The sequence below is a fragment of the Drosophila mauritiana genome, chromosome 2R, assembly GCF_004382145.1.
Source record: "Drosophila mauritiana strain mau12 chromosome 2R, ASM438214v1, whole genome shotgun sequence".
Classification (NCBI taxonomy): Eukaryota; Metazoa; Arthropoda; class Insecta; order Diptera; family Drosophilidae; genus Drosophila; species Drosophila mauritiana.
The window spans coordinates 7,223,264-7,242,231 of record NC_046668.1 but is presented as its reverse complement, the minus strand read 5'-3'; the positions used below and the strand labels follow the sequence as shown (position 1 = coordinate 7,242,231).

The 18,968-nt window shown below is 44.2% G+C and overlaps 7 protein-coding genes across 13 annotated transcripts; 4 read left to right on the top strand and 3 right to left on the bottom strand.

The window, feature by feature from the left end:
• Positions 1 to 300: 300 nt before the first annotated feature.
• LOC117136570 (tetraspanning orphan receptor) lies at positions 301 to 5,959 on the top strand. 2 transcript variants are annotated; one of them, XM_033297527.1, is made up of 5 exons: positions 301 to 430; positions 677 to 872; positions 3,937 to 4,114; positions 4,185 to 4,323; positions 4,475 to 5,959. In XM_033297527.1, the coding sequence occupies exons 2-5, from the start codon at positions 699 to 701 to the stop codon at positions 5,268 to 5,270; spliced, it is 1,287 nt and encodes a 428-aa protein (XP_033153418.1). In that variant the 5' UTR covers positions 301 to 430; positions 677 to 698; the 3' UTR covers positions 5,271 to 5,959. The 2 variants fall into 2 exon arrangements, with proteins under 2 accessions (XP_033153418.1, XP_033153417.1); XM_033297526.1 differs by having other exon boundaries at positions 3,937 to 4,126.
• On the top strand, positions 881 to 3,926 carry LOC117136569 (kelch-like protein 26). The gene has a single exon (XM_033297525.1). It carries the CDS (start codon positions 2,461 to 2,463, stop codon positions 3,811 to 3,813), a length of 1,353 nt encoding a protein of 450 aa, XP_033153416.1. The 5' UTR covers positions 881 to 2,460; the 3' UTR covers positions 3,814 to 3,926.
• Positions 5,960 to 6,409: 450 nt separating the features above from the next.
• LOC117136385 (peptidoglycan-recognition protein SC2) lies at positions 6,410 to 7,053 on the bottom strand. The gene has a single exon (XM_033297277.1). It carries the CDS (start codon positions 7,037 to 7,039, stop codon positions 6,485 to 6,487), a length of 555 nt encoding a protein of 184 aa, XP_033153168.1. The 5' UTR covers positions 7,040 to 7,053; the 3' UTR covers positions 6,410 to 6,484.
• Positions 7,054 to 9,991: 2,938 nt separating this feature from the next.
• On the bottom strand, positions 9,992 to 10,626 carry LOC117136533 (peptidoglycan-recognition protein SC1a-like). The gene has a single exon (XM_033297482.1). It carries the CDS (start codon positions 10,589 to 10,591, stop codon positions 10,034 to 10,036), a length of 558 nt encoding a protein of 185 aa, XP_033153373.1. The 5' UTR covers positions 10,592 to 10,626; the 3' UTR covers positions 9,992 to 10,033.
• A 501-nt stretch (positions 10,627 to 11,127) lies between these two features.
• LOC117137964 (mitochondrial sodium/calcium exchanger protein) lies at positions 11,128 to 13,911 on the top strand. 2 transcript variants are annotated; one of them, XR_004459171.1, is made up of 9 exons: positions 11,128 to 11,206; positions 11,262 to 11,293; positions 11,353 to 11,573; positions 11,631 to 11,956; positions 12,018 to 12,092; positions 12,151 to 12,636; positions 12,846 to 12,985; positions 13,037 to 13,463; positions 13,549 to 13,625. XR_004459171.1 is itself a non-coding variant. In XM_033299735.1 (9 exons), the coding sequence occupies exons 1-9, from the start codon at positions 11,170 to 11,172 to the stop codon at positions 13,830 to 13,832; spliced, it is 1,836 nt and encodes a 611-aa protein (XP_033155626.1). In that variant the 5' UTR covers positions 11,128 to 11,169; the 3' UTR covers positions 13,833 to 13,911. The 2 variants fall into 2 exon arrangements, 1 of the variants encoding a protein (XP_033155626.1); XM_033299735.1 differs by having other exon boundaries at positions 13,037 to 13,271; positions 13,549 to 13,911.
• LOC117137965 (peptidoglycan-recognition protein SC1a) lies at positions 13,866 to 14,491 on the bottom strand. The gene has a single exon (XM_033299736.1). It carries the CDS (start codon positions 14,465 to 14,467, stop codon positions 13,910 to 13,912), a length of 558 nt encoding a protein of 185 aa, XP_033155627.1. The 5' UTR covers positions 14,468 to 14,491; the 3' UTR covers positions 13,866 to 13,909.
• A 992-nt stretch (positions 14,492 to 15,483) lies between these two features.
• On the top strand, positions 15,484 to 17,859 carry LOC117136693 (mitochondrial sodium/calcium exchanger protein). Of its 5 annotated transcripts, XM_033297709.1 has the most exons (9): positions 15,533 to 15,563; positions 15,621 to 15,655; positions 15,717 to 15,937; positions 15,995 to 16,320; positions 16,376 to 16,450; positions 16,511 to 17,017; positions 17,077 to 17,216; positions 17,286 to 17,520; positions 17,576 to 17,859. In XM_033297709.1, the coding sequence occupies exons 3-9, from the start codon at positions 15,717 to 15,719 to the stop codon at positions 17,857 to 17,859; spliced, it is 1,788 nt and encodes a 595-aa protein (XP_033153600.1). In that variant the 5' UTR covers positions 15,533 to 15,563; positions 15,621 to 15,655. The 5 variants fall into 5 exon arrangements, with proteins under 5 accessions (XP_033153599.1, XP_033153602.1, XP_033153601.1 ...); XM_033297708.1 differs by having other exon boundaries at positions 15,484 to 15,655; XM_033297711.1 differs by lacking the exon at positions 17,576 to 17,859 and having other exon boundaries at positions 15,484 to 15,655; positions 17,312 to 17,490.
• Positions 17,860 to 18,968: the final 1,109 nt, after the last annotated feature.

The window sequence follows — 18,968 nt, the reverse complement described above, 5'->3', positions numbered from 1 at the left end:
TTTGCTGATAGGCGCTTCAGCGTTCGCTCCACTTACCGCACATTTTAAAATTCATATTTACTTTACGATAATAGTAATAAAAACATATCAATTTAAATTTGGGGACGCAAAATACATAAACTATGAATATTTAGAAATAATTGAGCTTAGATCTCTTCGTGTTGTTGTTTAACATTTGAACATCCAACATGACAACTAATTTAAAAATGATTGTATAAAATCATGATCATGACTCGTATAAACGTTACCGCTTTGCAAAACGCATAATGTCAGTGTGACCGTGTCGCGCGGTATTTTACCACTTTCAGAGATTAGTGCTCACGGGTCTTCTGTGCTGCGCAGCAGTTAAATAAATTTGAATACATCGAGAGCTGCATATATAAATCGGAGTTGAAAACCAGTGCAAGTTGCATTGGCCCACAAATCAAAGGTACGCCTTATAAGGGAGAGTGAATCAATTGCCGAATTAGAGTGCAAAAGGTCAAAGCAGCAGCCGTGAAAAAGTGGCACACATAAATACAAATGCATACATACGCGTAGATGCAACTCACACCTACACCTAAACACACATATACACACACACCCATCCGTGGGAGGAATAAAACACCCACAATTGCTGATTGTTTTCTGCACTCGTTATCGTTATCGCTTTCGTTTTCGCATTCATTTTCCACAGCCGCAGTTTCGTGGGGCGTGCAATGTTCAGGATCCACCTCAAGATGGGTCCCCAACGCAACCAGCTCCACAGCAACAACAACAATGGTGCCGCCGGAAGTAGCAGCAGCACCGGAAACCGTCACCTGAAGGAGTTCACCTGCTGCTTCGGCCTGCATGTCCACACGGCCACCTTGATGATCGGATTGTGGCACCTGGTAAGTGCACCAAGCGGGTTACCCATTAACCCTTTCCAGTACACGGTGGACACATATGGTACATGCGTGTGTGTATATCGAGGTACACGCACGCATGCAGTCCTGCGGCATTTGCGAAAAACCTTTGACCCTGCTCAGTGTCACGCAAGGGAAAAATCAATCAGCCAATGCCTGCAAAACTTTGCGAAGACGAGCCAACTCTGCACTTTCCCCGCCTGTGACGTCAATGGGTGGCTGATTGGCCGCTGCTGCGTCATCTGATCAAATTTAACTACTATCATCGGGGCTTTTTGCCATAACAACTTATTTCTGCCATCGGTTCCACTGCGGAAGTTTCCGCATCCCATGTCCATTGTCCGAAACTAACCTTTCACAAGATCTGACTTCGTATAAGCAATCGCTACACTTGGAGAAATGTAAAGCATTGTCGAATTTTTATAAGTTTCATAAAATTTAGTTTTTTAAACCAAAAAAGATAGATAAAAATGCATAGATATGTGCACAGTGCAGTATTTTCAGTCTTGTTATCAATGTTTTAGGTAACCCAGAAACCTTTGACGTCTCTTCTGAAAATGAAAGAGAATACTCTGCCCTTAAGAGAGTGCGAAACTGCGGCCAATAAAAGATTTGAGTCGTTGAGCAAAAACCCTTGGTTAATAGTATTTGTCTCACTTCGCTATCCGTGTGTATTTTAGACTGGTCTGCAACTTTCTTTATGATTTGATCAGGTCACGTTTTCCAGTAGAAAACTCCGTCACATGGGTTGATTACGGTGCGGACAGCAGTGGAGTTATCTTCCCTAATCTGTCCAATCTCAAGGGTTTCTTTGTTTACATTTTGTAGATATGCATAGCGTTAGAGGCCTGAAAAACAAAGCAATTCCGCAAATCGAAGGTTGCTTGGTTGGTTGACTCATCCCCAGAGTGACAATTGTTGATATACTGCGGCGCACTGCAGATTAAATTTCATGATGGATTTCTGATGAATAATTAAACTAAAGATGGCAAGTTGCCGCATCTAGGGTCGTTGCAAGGCCTTCAACCTGAGATACTTAGATACCGAATCGGATATCCAACGGCAGCCATCTGAGCAAACAGCAACCAGAAACATGAGCGTTGAAGTTATTTTTAATAACTACACGTACTCGACAAGTGATGCGAAAATATTTACTCTTGTGGTGGTTTACTCTTGCTTTTCGGTAAGAAAGATATATTCTTCTGGAACAACAATCTGAAGTGAGCTGCCATAAATCTGAGAATTGTTAATTCAGCTGTCATCTATCAGCACACAGGTTGCAAATCAAATCAGGCGAAGCTTTCTTATCATCTTTTTTGCCAGCTTATCTTCATGAGCGGACTCCATACACCTGCTAACGCACTCGAAATACTTTTAAATGCTGAGCTATCATTGAAGTCCCCCTCGTGATCCTTGGGAATCTTTGCTTCGTTTGTGACGTTTCATAGCTTATTCACATTTTTATAAATATTGTTCTGCTCACACAAAAGTCTACATTCCCCACAACTTCCAATGAAATTCCATCCGGAGGAAGCTGTCCAACTGGTGAAGGCATTTGCGAGATTCGAATGCAATGCCCCACGCAGAATACACATTTCCGGAAGGCAGTTCTTGTCCTATTGACATTGGTTTCTCAGATAAATTCAACCTGCGCAGCTATGCTCCTAAGGCGACTAAGGATGTCGAATCGGGGGAGGAGCATGAAGAGATACAGGAGATGAATGATGAGCTAAAGGATTTGTTCATCAATACAACTGCCATCAATTGCTCGTCCCTTTCTGAACTAAATATCCAGACTGACGCTTTCAACACCCTTAAAGAGCGTACACTATTCTCATTGGGCTACTCGACAGCTGGGCTTTTAAAGAAATCGAAAATTAGTAAGACTCTAAAAGGGAAGGTCAATTTATACCAAGAGGTTGTGAGCCTTGTGAAGCAACGTACAAAGACCAATTCTGAGATCACCATAGGAAAGACGAGGCATACCGTGCACCTGATGGTCTTACAGAGCTTTTCGCGAATGTTTCGCGATATGGGCAATGACCTGAGCGTGGACCTGCCCGAAATGATGATTACGCCACGCTCCTTTGGCCTAATCTACGAATGGATGATTGAGGACACGCCAATCCTGCCTCGACTCGGTCTCCTGGAAGTTTTCCACGCTGCAAATTTTCTGGAGATTCCACAGTTGGTCAGGCAGTGCAAGTATTGCCTCGATCATGGATTCACTGAGGACTCCGCTGCGATGCTGTACTTTGAGGCGAAAATACTGAAACTTGAGGTCATCCATTTGCAATATCTTGAGCGCGTCTCAAAGTTTTTTCTCACGCTGGTGGCATCGAAAGAGTTTTTGAGACTGCCGCTAAAATCAATGCTATTGCTGATCCAATCGGATCTGATAGGCGTGAATACGGAGCTGGAGGTCTTCATGGCAGCCGCTCGGTGGCTAAGCCACCACTGGCCTCAAAGACAGGAAAACGTAACGGATGTTGTATCCAGCATACGTTTTGGACTAATCCCGCCGTGGTTGCTCATCCGTTTGCAGAAACCGGATGTCACATCTGTGGGGGTGGGGAGAATCGTAGCGCAGCCAATTGTGCGCCAAGCCATTCATGAAGGCATCGCGTACACGACCACGCGGATGTTTTATGGAGAAGATCGGGAGGCCTTTAAGCAGTATTTGCATAAGACTTGCGTAAAGCCACCCGTGCAACGCACCTGGATATACGACCGGAAATGTCCCTATCATCATCGAATGCAATGCAGGAACACGCTGGACTTAACCTACGACGCGTTCCTTGAATATCTTAATTACACGCAACGCCAGCACCGGGATTATTGGAAATCTTTGGAACCAGTAGATGCCAGCAATGTTTGCTTCAGTTGCCAGGCAAAGAAGTCTGATTTAACTAAGCCCAACCGTTAACTAAGCTACACGTTGGTTGTAGAACTTGTAATATATATATTTATACTTATATATGTATGCCTTCCTGTGCAATTAAACAGTTCCATTATTTTAGTAAGTAAAAGCGCCTACGTTTATTTTCAGTTCTTGAACATCTTGGCGCTAAGCGTTCTAGCGGTCATATGGCGCAGTCCGGAGATGATGGACGAATTGGAAGGCGGCACGCACGACTACACCGTGGATCTAAGTGCACCGGCCCTACCCACGCCCCTTAGCAAGGTCGAACCGCCCTACGCCTACCGTGACCACTCCCTCAACTATCGTAAGCGTTACCGTAAGCAGTGGAGAGAGCAAGTTCCGCAACGCATTTAAATATCCATTTTCTCCTGCAGAGAACTTCGATATGGGCGGACTGGTATGCACCTGCATGATAGCCATCACGCTGATGATGATCTACGGAACAATCAAGGGAAAACCCTCCCACCTGTTGCCGTTCTTCTGTCTGCAGTTGTTTGATTTCGCCATTACAACGTAAGGATTACAATCGGCGGAGTTACAGAGACCTCAACAGATTTAAACCGCTACTTCAGTAAAGCGAAAATAGCCTTCTTAAATCCCTAGAGGTTTCTGGGACTCCCTTAAAAGGGAGATTAATGTACTTATGCATTGTTCGTTATTATAGCCTTACCGCCGCTGGATATCTGTGCTACCTGCAGGCCATTCACAGAATCATTGCCGAGTCGCATCGCTTGCCCTGGCGCGAGAAGCTGCTGGAACTACCGCCCGAGGAGCTTGTTGTTGTTGTCCTGGTCGCATTCATCTGTATTGTGTTTCTAAAGGCCTATTGCATTGGTATCGTTTGGCGCTGCTACAAGTACTTGACGCTCCGTCAGCAACACGTTCGCACCCTGTTCCCCTTCCTGGAGCCACCGACTGGAGTCCACAGTGTAGGCGGAACCTTTGGTGCCGAAGAGCGGTCTTACTCCACTCTGTTGCCCAATTACGATGAAGCGATTGCCCAGTACTTGAAGCAGGCACCACCGCCATCTTATCAGGTGGCCATGTCAAACTACGAAGAAGGAGAAGACGCAGCTGCTGGAGGTGCGGAGGTTAATCCTTCGGTAGCCCCACTCTTCGTGGCCCTTGGAGCAGCCACTACCGCTAACGTAGCCTCCAACACGGATGACAACATGGATAATAACAATGATCAACCGAACAACAACAACACTATGCATGTCAATGCCAATACGCCGCCAATGCGCCGCAGCGGTGCAGCTGTAAACGCTAATGTCGACGAGGAAGCTGACGATTTGGAGGTTATTGACGCTGGCGTTGATGTAATCGGTGGCATTCCGCCTCCTCCGCCCTACAACGATGTTGCCGATGCCCAGGTGCAAGTGCCTTCGCAGTCACCGCTGCATCGCCAGCCAAACATCCCGGGACAAGTATTCGGCGGACGCGACGAAAGCCAGGCTTAAGCTGTACTTTCGACAAGATTGCTTCTCATGGCGAGTGGGTTGTGATCAGCGGTGACCACCCCTCTGCCATCCTCTTCTTGCCCAGATGATCTGGTTTCTGGTCCCTCATCTCGCAGCTATCATTCCCAGGCACACCTCTGCCATCCTCTTCTTGCCCAGATGATCTGGTTTCTGGTCCCTCATCTCGCAGCTATCATTCCCAGGCACACATACACGGTCTTAATGGTTGCTTCAATGTATTGAACACTGTTTTTAGAAAAACGAAACGCAAACAAGTTTTCGCTATTAGCCATCGCTCATTATTGTTGTTTAACGTACAACTAAGACGCTCTAGTTGCTGCTTATTTAGTAAACAAAAGCATTAAAGCCAAAAACATATTGTGATGCTGGCAAGGAAAGCATCAATTCCTTTTCGGCCGCATCTGACCCGGTCTTAGCTGCAACAATCTGTTAGAACGTTTTTCATTTGGCCCGAACTAGACTGAGAAGTTCGGATAGTGTAGGCCCAAGTAGTTGTTACCAGAGAGTGTCGCTGGCATTGAGACACCTTTACGATGTTCTTTGTTTTAAGCTATCTCGTAAGACTATGCATATTGCATACCGTGTACTGAATTCAGAGCACAGGCAGACATAATCCATTAATTATGATGATATTACCAGCAACAGTAAAGTTTTATGTGTGTACAATATCTAAATGTATACTGTGTACTAAATATGCAAAGATATTCGAATAAAAATTAGTTTATATTTAATTTGTGTTTGCGACTTGATTTTAATTTAAAGAAAATTATAATGTAATTTCCAATTTGAGCTGAAACCCTAATTCCACTTGGGAATCGGTTTTCTTCAATAAAGTTGGAATGTTGATGATCTATATTTTTATTGGGGCGAGATGCTGCAGAAGCAAAATGACCTTGTTCTCTACTATAAAGTTTAAACAAGATAATATTCTATTATCAACATCCAGAGAGATCTCATTCCAATTATACATTTTCTTTTGATTGTTTATTGTGGAAAGAAGCTACATAAAAATTCCCGATCATTACATATATGTATGCACATATTAAGTGATGACTAATAATAAGATTCGTAGGTGTTCCCAAGAAATAATTCCCCGGAAAAAAATACCCGAGTCTATATTATTGTGTGCGATTGTAGTCTTAAGATTTTATTGGAACTGATTTTTATTTTTTTACTGCATTTCCTTAGTGCTCTTAAGCCTTCCAGTTGGACCAGGTGCGGATCTCGTTCCAGATGTTGGTGCCGGGGCACTCGGTGGAGCCGACCTGGCGATGTCCGTACAGGATGTATCCGGAAACGATCTGGCCGCGACTGACGGCGTCGGAGAGCAGACCCTTGGCAGCGGTGATCTGAGCAGAGGTGAGGGTGTTGGTGTTGTAGTTGCCCAGGAAGGAGATGCCAATGGACTTGGAGTTCCAGTTGGTGGCGTGAGCACCCATGACGTTCCAGCCGCGACCCTCGTACACGTTGCCGTCTCCGCCGATCAGGAAGTTGTAGCCGATATCGGCCCAGCCCAGGGAGTCCATGTGGTAGGCCTGGATGTTCTTCAGCTGGGTGATGCAGGCGGCCTTGGTGCTGCAGTAGTTTCCAGCGGTGTGGTGGATCACGGCATAGCTCAGGTAGCTGGCCAGCGATGTCTTGCTCGTGGCGGAACGACCACCCCACTCCGACTTGGAGACGATGGTCACGCCGAGAACGGCTTGTGCGCAGAAGAGCACGGCCAGAAGGACGAGAGCTTTGTTTGCCATGGTTGCGTATCGATTGTGCGGCCTGTCGTCCGATCGGACCTTATATACTTCGACCGCTCCAGCTTATCGCCTGCGAGCCGATGTGTCAGGTTCGGGCTACGGTCCGGGTCGTGTGCTTCCATCTGATAGGAGGGCTATCTGCCGGCCAGATCCTGATACGTCGATGACGGAGACCCAATCTCGCTTCTAATCAGCCCAAGTGGCATTAATTAATTTGTCCAAGAAGAGGCAATATATTGTGCAGCCTAAGACCTATCAAAGCATTGGGAATACCTGTCCGCAGTAGAACTACCTGATCCACAAAGCGTTTATTGTTGTCTAAGAGCTTTTTGAAAATTCGGCTGAGGTTTTTTTCAATTTTAATTAGGAAAGTATCACTTTCGACAAACCAAGAATTAGCTATCTTTAATTCATTATTATTGGAAACTCTACTTATTAAGTAAATTATAAATACAAGAAGAGAGAATGTTGAAGTCGAGTATCTAACAGATACTCAACAAAAGGTGAACACTTTAAAATACTTTTGGAATCGATAGACAATGCTTGTGCTTGTGGGTTTTAACGTGGGCGTGTCAACGTTCTGAAAAAAACTTGCACAGCGCAGGCGTCACTAGATTCCGCACGCGCAATCTCAACATTTTTGCTTCTATATTTCCCGAGATCTTGGGGTTCTTATGGACATGGCCAAGTCGACTCGGACAGAGGTTGATATCTCTTCCTTCTACCTGTTAACTTATTTTTAACGAATGTAGTACGCCCTTTCACTCCAGAATTAATGGTTATATGACATTTGACATATTTTAAAATAGGAAAGCTCCAGTGAATTTCCACAACGGTAATATTCAAAAGCTGTAGATTTTTACACTAATAGCTTTTTAACTTTTATTTATTGGCAGAAATAATAAAACATTCTTTACATTATTTCCTGATGCTTCCATTTGAAAAATTCGCACCAAATTCTAAGCTTTAGAGCTTTATAGCATTTGAAACTTTATAGGACGTGGCATTTTATGGACTTTATAGAAAGTGTATGTTCAGATTTCAATTTATTCTAGTGGATAAATCTGACTAATCTCCAAACAAAGTATTTTATAGGCTTAGATACCCAAAAAACCCATAATTCGATAATAACTTTTTTCGCTAGAAAAGCTTTGAGTTCGGATAGTCAAGTCCTGAAAGCTTGCGGTGCCATAAGTGTTAAATACTTTTGAAAAAATTTGAAAGTCCAAGTAAATTTAAATTTTACATTTACCTTAATAAAAGATAAACTGATTTTTATGTCAACAAAACTAGCCCTGTGTTATGTATTATTTATAAGGGCTTTAAAATTTGATGTTTTGTGACAACCAAAATAAAAACAGGGTCAATACCTGGTTCTAGACAAAATTTTTGTGAAATAACTAACTTTCATTTTAATTCAACTCAATTTGCTAATGTTCTCGTGCTGCGAGCATCATACGACTATTCAAAAAGTTCTTGTATAAATTATATTCAGCCATTTTTACCCCTCTTATCGGAATTGATGTGATTTTTTCCGTACTTATTTATATGTGTTTTAAAAATTATGAGTAGGTATTATAAGTGGTTGATATGAATCAATGAACGGCACGGACCAAAATATTATTATTTTTTAATCAGAGTCGCAAACAATGGGCATTCTTTTATTTATTGGATTGATGATCATTAGCAGCACCGCCATATATACGCCCCTATTTTAAACGCGTTCCACAAGATAATGGTTATACTATTTTCCCCATTGAGTGTGGGATGACGTAGATTCAAAAAGACTTCGATGAGGCAAACCTTATCAAAATACCCTCATTCGTGGTTAGCAAAAAAAAATTAGAAACTTCTATGGAGACAATGCGACTACAAGTATCATTATCTTTAAAGAATACTATTGTTTGATTACAGAAACATCGATTTACTACAAGTAAAGGGGGTAGAATCGATTTATTTATTGCGATAGGTAGAAGGGAGCGTTTCCGACCATATTTTCGTCCCTCTGTCTATCCGTCCGTACGTCCGTATGTCCGTCCGGCTGTCCGTATGTAGTATTTCCAACTCTTTAAGGATATTTTAGGTTAAGTATTTAAAATGGCTTGTACTTGCTGAGCTGAGTAATAAAACGTATTTAGTTATAACTAAAATTATTGTATATGCTTAACAACTGATTTAAAGGGGGCATTACAGAACTATAGTTCATCTTATCAGCCACAAGTTGAGTTAGCTGACTTGCAGAAATTTCCCTTTCCAATGACCAGACAGAGCCCGTAAATCTTGATAAGTAACAGGTAATCACGGAAGTAAAAATACTGTAATCTGCAGCTCGAAGGACCTGCAGAGGGACAGCAAGGTGAGTGCGTTGGGCTGGAACCACTTTGTCAATCCACTTTGTCCAACCAACCGAGTGCCACCAAGTGCTTTCCTTGTGGCAGGACGGAGGTGAACTTAAAAACTGAAAGCTTAAGCAAGTTATTAAGCACAAAAACAACTGAAACCCATTCAGAGCAACTTTGTTAACGAGGATGTCGTTAATGAGACTGCGGTTCAAGTGGCAAATAGTTGGCTCTGGTCTGCGACCGATTGTGAAGTTGACCGCTGCTTTTGGCGGTATTTAATATCCCAGTCCGGTTTTGAAAGTTAATTTTACATTTTTGTACCAGCCGTTTTGGCTTTCCTTGAAAGAAATAACTAAAATGCTTCAAGTTCGGAAAAAAAAAGAGTTCGGACAAGGTTCTGTAACTTCCTGGGCAGGCACACATCCTCATTCTTTTATAAATTTTAAAAGTTTCAGTAAAATGCAGGGAATGACAGTTGAACGTGAGCGTTCAGTTCAAAACGAAGACGGATAATAGGAACAGGACTTTGCAATTTGGTTTCTCCTTGTTTGCCATTTAAACGACTGCATTCAAATCAATCCCCGAATTGCCGAAAGAATAGAATTCGCTATTATATCTTTCAAACAATTTTATTACGTTTTCAGGAACCACTCTAACCAGACCAGTGGGACCAGCCGCGGATCTCGTTCCAGATGTGGGTGCCGGGGCATTCGGTGGCGCTGACCTGGCGATGGCCGTACAGGATGTAGCCGGAGCTGAGCTGGCCACGGTTGACGGCGTCGTTGAGCAGCTGCTGGGCGGCGGAGATCATGTTCGGCTCCAGGGTGTCCCAGTTGTAGTTGCCCAGGAAGCTGATGCCGATGCTGTAGGGGTTCCACTCGGCGGCGTGGGCGCCCATGTTGTTCCAGCCACGTCCCTCGTACACGTTGCCGTCTCCGCCGATCAGGAAGTTGTAGCCGATGTCGGGCCAGCCCAGGGAGTCCATGTGGTAGTTCTGGACGCTCTGCAGCACGGCGTTGCACTGGGCACGGGTCTCGCAGTAGGAGCCGGCGGTGTGGTGGATGATGGCGTAGCTGAGGTAGTTGCCCAGGCCAACGGTCCATTTGGCGCCGCGACCACCCCACTCCGCCTTGGAGACGACGTAGACGCCCTGGGCCATGTACTGGCTGCAGACCAGGATGGCGAGGAGGAGAGCCACTTTGGAAACCATGATTACCAGCTGTAATAGTTGACGATCGCTTGATGGAGATCGTGGGTCTTCGGGGCGCTTATAAAGCAAACTGTGGTCAGAAATCGCTCCTTATCGGGTAGCGTATAACTGATTTACAATGCCAATCGATGGCACTTGCTCAGATTCGTGTTGGGGGAAGCACCTTACTTAGAGCTTCGTCACAATCTGGTGATTTTGATTTATACGATCATTTTTTTGGTGGGTCCTTATCACCTTTGACGGATCGGCTCGCGCATAATTCTCCGCTTACAGTTGGCGATCTTCTCACAAAAGTAAGCCAGTAAAGTAAAGTATTATTTTAAAATTAAATTTAATTATATTTAGCATATTTCAACAGTGGTCCAGAATTATGTAAAGGTAAAGGTAAATTTTCAAAGAAATTGAGACGTATAGCGAGAATTGCATACTTCCAGGCACCATTTTCAAATAGCTGTTCCCCATACTATTCGCAGTATGAACTGAATTCGAAAAATTTACAAGTTGGTTATACGATCTATGTCAAGCAGTCTTATGGTTTTGGAAATAATATCTGAAAGATAAATTAATTGAAAACCACTATGTCCTTAAATTATGTAATAAATACAAGCCCCTATAGTAAGTACGATGTCCTTCTAGTGAGATTTTAACCAACATACTTTTGAATTAACAGGCTTCCTTAATGGGAGCGATTTTATGCAAAATGTGAGTATGCTAAAGAACATTTTTTTGCACCCACAACATAAAATCCAATACAATCCCAGGTGAGCTGCTTGGCGGTGATGCACTTCAATTACCTCCATCGTTGCGAAATGGCCACAAAAATCGACGACTGCAAATACATCACCAACTTCTTCAACTACTATGTTATGATGTACTGCTCCTTCAAGATCGACAATAAAATCACCGAAATAGTGGTGATGCTCTTGTTTGCACTAATCTACTGCTTCTTCCTTTGCATCCTCTACGAGGGCGTCAACGACTAGTAAGTTTATGAGCATGCAGTGTCTTCCGGGATCTGCTGACCCCCAAAACCTCGCAGCTTTGCACCAACACTCAAGATCGCTGCTCTTAAAATGAGGATCAACGAGTACATGGCGGGCGTGGTGCTCGTGGGCGTGGCCAACTCCACACCCGATCTCCTGGTCAACCTGTCGCCAGCCAGGCTGGAGGGTCTCACCTTCAACATAGCCATGGCCAATGCCCTAACGATAATTTGCTTGAGCGGAGGAGCGGTGTGCTTTATTCGGCCTTTTAGGATGAATGGTCACAGTATCTTCAGGGATCTATTGTTCCTCCTGCTAATCGTGGAGCTGGTGAGATTCTTCATGAAAGATACTGCTCTAGCGCCATGGATAAAGGGTGCCAGTGAGTTTACCTGATAACCATTTAAACCCATTAAGAATCCATTTATATTTGACGTTTCCAGTCCTACTGATTATCTATCCGATATACCTGCTAATAAACATAGTCGATCTGATCCTCCTACGTTACGCAATAAGAAGTGAGTATAGGTGAGTGGCTAATGACTTCAAGTAATATTTTAAAATTACATTTTGAAGAACTTCGAGCGGATATTGAAGTGTTAAGACAATCGCCGTCATCCCGGGAACATGATCTTATATTGACTGAAAAGATTGTTCGCTTGAACAATTTACAGCAGGACGACGAAATCCAAATCCTTGAGTCTAAATTATATCGCAAGCGAACATACAACGCAGGCTTCTTTGTTACACCCAAGCCCTTGATTCATCACAAGGAGGTCGACGTGGAAACCAACCGAAGAATTCTCCACAGCAAAGCAAATCCGAAAAATCTGTTCCTCTTCAGCGAGTTCCTCCATGCCATCAATCCGATCGACTCAGAGGGATGGTACCTCAGTGGTACCTGTGCACGCGTTTTGCAAATCCTCAAGGCCCCGGTCACTCTAATGCTCCATTTGGTGGTTCCATTGGTGGACTACCAGCTGATCAAGCACGGTTGGAGCAAGATGCTCAACTGCTTACAGATCGTCCTGACTCCATTCGTGATCTTCGCACTAGTTGAGAGTACGTAGGCGCAGAGAAATAGGCAATGAGTTGATGATATTGTAGTTGCCAATCGATTGGTTATCGGTTTGTTTAAAAACTTACTCAAAATGGTTACTTTACTGTACTCGAATGCATTATACTTAGTTTATGTTTTCGTTAATATATACCTATTTATTTCAATTTAAAATAATTGCATTCTAAGTTCGTGTAATTTTACCATCCCCTAGCTATGCTGGTGCACAAATACGCGGAATGGTATTACGTTCCTCAGTTCCGGATGGCTATATGGTCACTACTGGTAACGATGCCCCTGGCAATAGTTGTATTCGTGCACTCGCGCACTGACATCCCGCCGTTTTATCACTCGGTAAGATCGATTTTTTTAGAGAAGCCATTAAATACCCTTAAACTCCGACAGGTTTACTGCGCGCTTACAATCTCCACCGTGATCATATTCTGTTGGATTTGTGCCTGGGAAATGGATGCGCTGATATCCATCATTGGGGTCGTCTTTGATCTGGCCCCCTCCTACATGAGCATCACCTTCAACTCGGTGTCCGCTGCCGCGGCTGACTTTATAGCCTATAGACATCTCGCCAAGCATGGATACGGAAAGATGGCTTTTGGCGCCATCATCGGTGGTTCAGTTTATAGTTAGTGGTGAAAGTCGATAATGCTAGACTATCCAATGTCTATTGTTATTAGCATCTAAAATGTGTTTCCAAATCTAAGAAAACCAATTTCTCTAGGAATCAAGCCCATCTGCTCCAGCAGATGGCGCTTTAGTAGCCTGACGCCAAACAGAATTTAAGGCACAATTGACCTTTAACTTAAATAATTGTATGGTAATAGCGTTAAAAGTAGTGTTAAAACATTTTTCTGCTTTAAGATCATTATAGAGGTCATAAGTAAAATAGTCTTTTTCCGCAGGTTTGGTGGTCAACGTGGGCATTGAATTGGTTTTGCAGAAGAAAATCAACTCCCACGGTCAAGTAGTCTTGTATGGAGATGACGGTGTAACCATCTACATATTCCTGGTGATAACCATCACAACCACATTGTGGTGGAGCCTCACCTTCAACTTTGTTGCCCGCCGATCCGCTGGGCTGTTCATGTGGTCCCTATTCGTGCTGTTCCTAGTTTACACAACAGCCATAGAGTTGCAGTGGGTCCATGGTTTCCAAGACAATATTCAGATTCGCCCGACTGCCTAATAAAGCAATGTAATGTCAAGACAAACAACAGGATTACGGTGCGTTTAACTTTATTGATTGTGGTTCGTGTCAAGGACCTAGCCAGACCAGTGGGACCAGCCGCGGATCTCGTTCCAGATGTGGGTGCCGGGGCATTCGGTGGCGCTGACCTGGCGATGGCCGTACAGGATGTAGCCGGAGCTGAGCTGGCCACGGTTGACGGCGTCGTTGAGCAGCTGCTGGGCGGCGGAGATCATGTTCGGCTCCAGGGTGTCCCAGTTGTAGTTGCCCAGGAAGCTGATGCCGATGCTGTAGGGGTTCCACTCGGCGGCGTGGGCGCCCATGTTGTTCCAGCCACGTCCCTCGTACACGTTGCCGTCTCCGCCGATCAGGAAGTTGTAGCCGATGTCGGGCCAGCCCAGGGAGTCCATGTGGTAATTCTGGACGCTCTGCAGCACGGCGTTGCACTGGGCACGGGTCTCGCAGTAGGAGCCGGCGGTGTGGTGGATGATGGCGTAGCTGAGGTAGTTGCCCAGGCCAACGGTCCATTTGGCGCCGCGACCACCCCACTCCGCCTTGGAGACGACGTAGACGCCCTGGGCCATGTACTGGCTGCAGACCAGGACGGCGAGAAGGAGAGCCACTTTGGAAACCATGATTACCAGCTGTAATAGTCGATGAACGCTTGATGGAGATCGTGGGTCGTCGTGGCGCTTATATAGCCATCAGCTATGCGTATGGGTTGCCATCTTATCTGGTGGTTCATGGCAAATTTACGGCCCTCGTCGATGGCACATGCTTAGGTTCATATTGGGGGAAGACCCTTGGCGAGAGCCTCGTCACTATCGCAATCTTCTGGTGTTGATTTATTCAGGTTTTATAAAGTTGGCTCTTTTAAATAAATGCTTTCTCAATGGGCTGGCGTTGATACCAGAGAACTGCAGCAATCCACTGGCACTCTAACACCGCTAAACACTGGGTGTGTAGGCACTCGGGTGTTTTTGACACTCTACTTGAGGCAATCCGAGTGTTTTGCCACAGGTCATTTTCTGTATGCATAAAATTTGTATTGGTGGAAGCGTGACGGTCTAAGAAATGAAGGGTGAAAGGGAACACACCCAAGAAAAGAGGTCGTGCACATGTTTTCGCTTTTTGCTGCACCACAATTCACAAAATATTAATTAAATTAAATATTAATTTTTAAAATTTGTAAACTCAATTAACATTATTCAATTTATATTGTTATTTTTTGCTTTTTTTATTATTTAAATTAAATTTATTACTTTAGGCACTTGCCTTTTTCTGATTACTCGGTACCGTACTCCGTCCTCCGTTGTCGATGCCGTAGTCCGTCCCGTACTCGGTCCCGTACTCGGTCCCATACTCAGTCCCGTACTCGGCCCCGTACTCGGTCACGTAGTCGGTCCCATACTGGTCCCGTACTGGTCCCGTAATGGTCGTAGTCGGTCCCGTGCTCGGTTATACATTTGTAAAGATAAACACGGGAAGCAAATATAAGGAACTAATAATATAATATATGAAAAAGGAATGTCTATGTAGTGTTTTTTAAATTTTTGTAAAAATTATTTAATTAAATTAAAATATTTTTTAAATCAAAAAATGACACGCATGCAGTTCTCTGGTCGACACATTGGCTGGCAACCTGTATGTCTTTGTATACAAAGTCAAGGAGTGTTGTTCGATTTACGTCAGTACTAAATTTAATTCTCAGCTCTTTCTTTTGACTTTGAGGTAAGGATTTGACTACAATGAGTGCGCGAACGAAAAGGCTTAAATATAACATAACAGAACTGGACCACGAATTTCACTACTTCATCAAGAATGTAAGATACTGTGAGAATAAAGTGAGAAATTGGTGGTCATAGCATTTGTTGGGTCTTACAGATGAGTTGTAGAGCCGTGATGAGACTTCCGTACACCTATCGCTGCAGGATGGCCACCCAAGCCAGTGATTGCAAACACATTATAAACTTTTTCAATTACTTCAGGATGATGTACTGCTCAATTGACATCGATGACAAAGCAACGGAGGTCCTGTTTATGTTGCTTTTTTCCTTCATATGTGTGGCGTTCCTTTGGCTGATGTCCTTCAGTATTGGTACCTAGTAAGTTTGGGTAAAGTGCACATTCCTCTGATTGCTCATTCGAAATCCTGTCTGCAGTTATTCTCCTGTCCTCAAGATTATCTCGCTGAAGCTGCACATGAATGAGTACCTGGCAGGAGTTACCTTTCTGGCTTTTGGTAACTGCAGTCCAGAAATAATAGCTAATCTGATGCCCGTGAGGGCCGATGCACCCATCTTTACCATAACTGTGGGTAATACTCTGGCCATCATTCTGCTGAGTGGAGGTACTGTGTGTTTTCTGAGACCCTTTAGGATGAACGGACATTCCACTCTGCGAGATCTACTGTTTCTTCTCCTGGGTGTGGAGGTCCTGAGGTTTGTGATGATCAAGGAGGGAGCAGTGACCCTGGGAGAGGGCATAGGTAGGAATCTATTTTATGTTTGTTTGACTCACTGATCACTGAAACCTACTTTCAGTGCTCTTCTTAATTTACGTTGTTTATGTGGCTATTAATATTGCTGATTTGGCGTTGCTGCGATACTACATTAGAAGTAAGGAATATTCCTATAATTCTTCAATTATAATAGCAACTAATTACATTTATCCTTCAGAACTTCGAAGAGAGCTGGAATATTTGGAAAGCCTAACTCCTCAACCAATTAAAGAAATAAATGCAAAGCTAAGAAAGCTGATCTCTTGGGAAGAGCAGGATGACATTGGGATCAAGGACACCACAAAGTATCGTCGGTCCAGAGACACGGGCAACCACTTCTCGAATATGACCAGTAGTGGCTACTTTGTAACCCCCATCCCAGAAAGACGATCCGAACACGTTGACTACGAGTCAAATCGCACAGCGCTTTATGACTCGGAGAACCCCAGAAACCTCCAACTTTTCACGGAGTTCCTCCAGTCCCTCAATCCGGTTGATCCAGAGGCATGGCAGCTGGGTGGTTGGAGCAATCGAATTTACCTGATTGCCAGGTGCCCCCTGGTGTTCGTACTGCAGCTTTTCATTCCCGTGGTGGATTACGAGAAGGTCAAGCACGGCTGGAGTAAGCTGCTCAACTGCACGCAGATCGTGACGAACCCATTCGTGGTCATTACCCTGGTGCACTGTAGGTATGCGGAAGTACATCCGAAGTGCATTTGATTCCTAAACCTTGCTGACCCTCAGCTGGGGTGTCCAGCGTCTACAAAAGCTGGCACATAACCCTCGACTTCAGTGTCTCCATGTGGTCCCCCTTCCTGACAGTCCCGCTAGCTATTGTGATCTTCCTGCACTCTCGAACGGACGTGCCGCCCAGTTACCACCACGTAAGAAGACCCAAAGCAGCACCACTGTGTGCTGATTAGACTCGAATGGGTATCACCCTTCCTTCCTAGCTGTTTATTATCCTCACGTTTTTCAGTTCCATGGTGACTCTCTGGCTCGCCGTCACAGAACTGGAAGTGCTCTCCGAGATTGTGGGCATCGTATTCAATCTGTCCGAGAGCTTCATGGCGGTCACCTTTGAAGCTGTCTCCAATGCCACTCCGGACATTATAGCCAATTACCAGCTGGCCTTGCAGGGCTATGGGCGGATGGCATTCGCCGCCATAATAGGAGGTCCAGTTTTCGGTAAGGAAGAGTTCTATTTTGCATTATTGGTTACCATATGTACTCGATGTTTCAGCGATTTTGGTCAGCATGAGCTTGGCCTTCATATTCAATCACAGAGTTCGCGAAGTGGGCGCCAATTCGTGGGTGTACGGCGATCTGGGCGACAACTGTTACCTCTTTCTGGTAATAACCATTGTGACCACAATGTGGTGGAGTGCCACCTTCAATTTCCACGCTCGTAGATCCGCTGGAGTTTTCCTGTGGCTCGTTTACCTGCAGTTCCTCTTATACGCGGTCTGTGTGGAGTGGGACCTTGTTCATGAATTTTCCAGAGATCAGCACTTTAAGCCAATATGATTTTACATATGCTTTTGTCTTGTAATAAATAGAAGTGAAGCAAGCGCCTTAACCAGCATAGCTCCTTTCAACAATATTTAATCAAGTATCGTTTACACTAAGTATATTTCATGGATTTATCTCAGCTTTGATCAGATACTGGTACTGCCAAATATGATTGCTTTGAAGAAATACCAACATAATTGGGGTTTTGCGTCAGCCAACGTACTGACTAATTAAGTGAATGAAGTATCATGATTCAAGCATTGCTAGAGGAAATGCTTTCGAAAGGCGTCGGCAAAAGGCAAAAAACTGACAGAGGTCCATTGAAATGCAGAAGGAGACTCCCTTGGCAATCTGTCCTGTCCCGACGCTCCACTTCTCCCTCCAGTTTTCCACAGAATAAAAGCGTATTGCATAATGAAGGGAAACTGATGGCAACGAAACGATGGGGAAAGCTCCGTGTTAATTACGGTTAAAGTGGCTGGAGCTTGGTGTCCCGTCAACTTTCAAGGGACGAGTGATTTGTGCGCCAAAGATACTCCAACTGATACTTCAGCTTTGTAGATAAACATGGGCAATCGATCAGAGAATGTTTTAACGCAGTGTAAAGATATTTTTGATAATGCCAAATATATTCACAGCTTGAACTTTTAAGTTATTCAACAAATATACTCTACAGATGTGAAGCTATTCTTGCACAGTTTATTATTTCTGACTTGGAGTCGTACAACAAATGATGCGCAAGCTTGGGAAAATGTGAATATTTTTTTGGAGTTTTCAAAGTTTACCCTGCACCGGAAGATATCTGAAGCAGATTATTCTTTCGGTGCTTCGCCGGGGCAGTATTAATATCGACGGCAGATGTAGATTCCACTTGATTCCGGCCATTATGGCAACTGCAGCTGAAACATAACCATTGGATTTAAGTACAATTGCATAAACAAGAGCTGCTGGCTCAAGTGTAGGGAAAAAGACAAGGCGGAAGCCAACTTGCAGCTCCAACTACCAAGGCAAATGGCACGCAGAATTCCGGCAGCAATAAAAGCACTCAACTTCCTCTAGACATCCCGTCTATCTGTCCATCCGTCCATCAGTCCGTCCGCCAGAACCTCTATCTGTGCACTTAA

Coding starts and splice junctions, on each gene's coding strand:
- LOC117136693 (XM_033297708.1), top strand. CDS start 15,581: ATGAGTGCGCGAACGAAAAGGCTTAAATATAACATAACAGAACTGGAC. Junction 16,451..16,510: donor GCTGCGATACTACATTAGAA/GTAAGGAATATT, acceptor TTTATCCTTCAG/AACTTCGAAGAGAGCTGGAA. Junction 17,217..17,285: donor TGCCGCCCAGTTACCACCAC/GTAAGAAGACCC, acceptor CTTCCTTCCTAG/CTGTTTATTATCCTCACGTT.
- LOC117136385 (XM_033297277.1), bottom strand. CDS start 7,039: ATGGCAAACAAAGCTCTCGTCCTTCTGGCCGTGCTCTTCTGCGCACAA.
- LOC117137964 (XM_033299735.1), top strand. CDS start 11,170: ATGTCCTTAAATTATGTAATAAATACAAGCCCCTATA. Junction 11,207..11,261: donor AATAAATACAAGCCCCTATA/GTAAGTACGATG, acceptor TTGAATTAACAG/GCTTCCTTAATGGGAGCGAT. Junction 11,574..11,630: donor TACGAGGGCGTCAACGACTA/GTAAGTTTATGA, acceptor AAAACCTCGCAG/CTTTGCACCAACACTCAAGA.
- LOC117136533 (XM_033297482.1), bottom strand. CDS start 10,591: ATGGTTTCCAAAGTGGCTCTCCTCCTCGCCATCCTGGTCTGCAGCCAG.
- LOC117137965 (XM_033299736.1), bottom strand. CDS start 14,467: ATGGTTTCCAAAGTGGCTCTCCTTCTCGCCGTCCTGGTCTGCAGCCAG.
- LOC117136569 (XM_033297525.1), top strand. CDS start 2,461: ATGCCCCACGCAGAATACACATTTCCGGAAGGCAGTTCTTGTCCTATT.
- LOC117136570 (XM_033297526.1), top strand. CDS start 699: ATGTTCAGGATCCACCTCAAGATGGGTCCCCAACGCAACCAGCTCCAC. Junction 873..3,936: donor TGATCGGATTGTGGCACCTG/GTAAGTGCACCA, acceptor GTTTATTTTCAG/TTCTTGAACATCTTGGCGCT. Junction 4,324..4,474: donor TTTGATTTCGCCATTACAAC/GTAAGGATTACA, acceptor TCGTTATTATAG/CCTTACCGCCGCTGGATATC.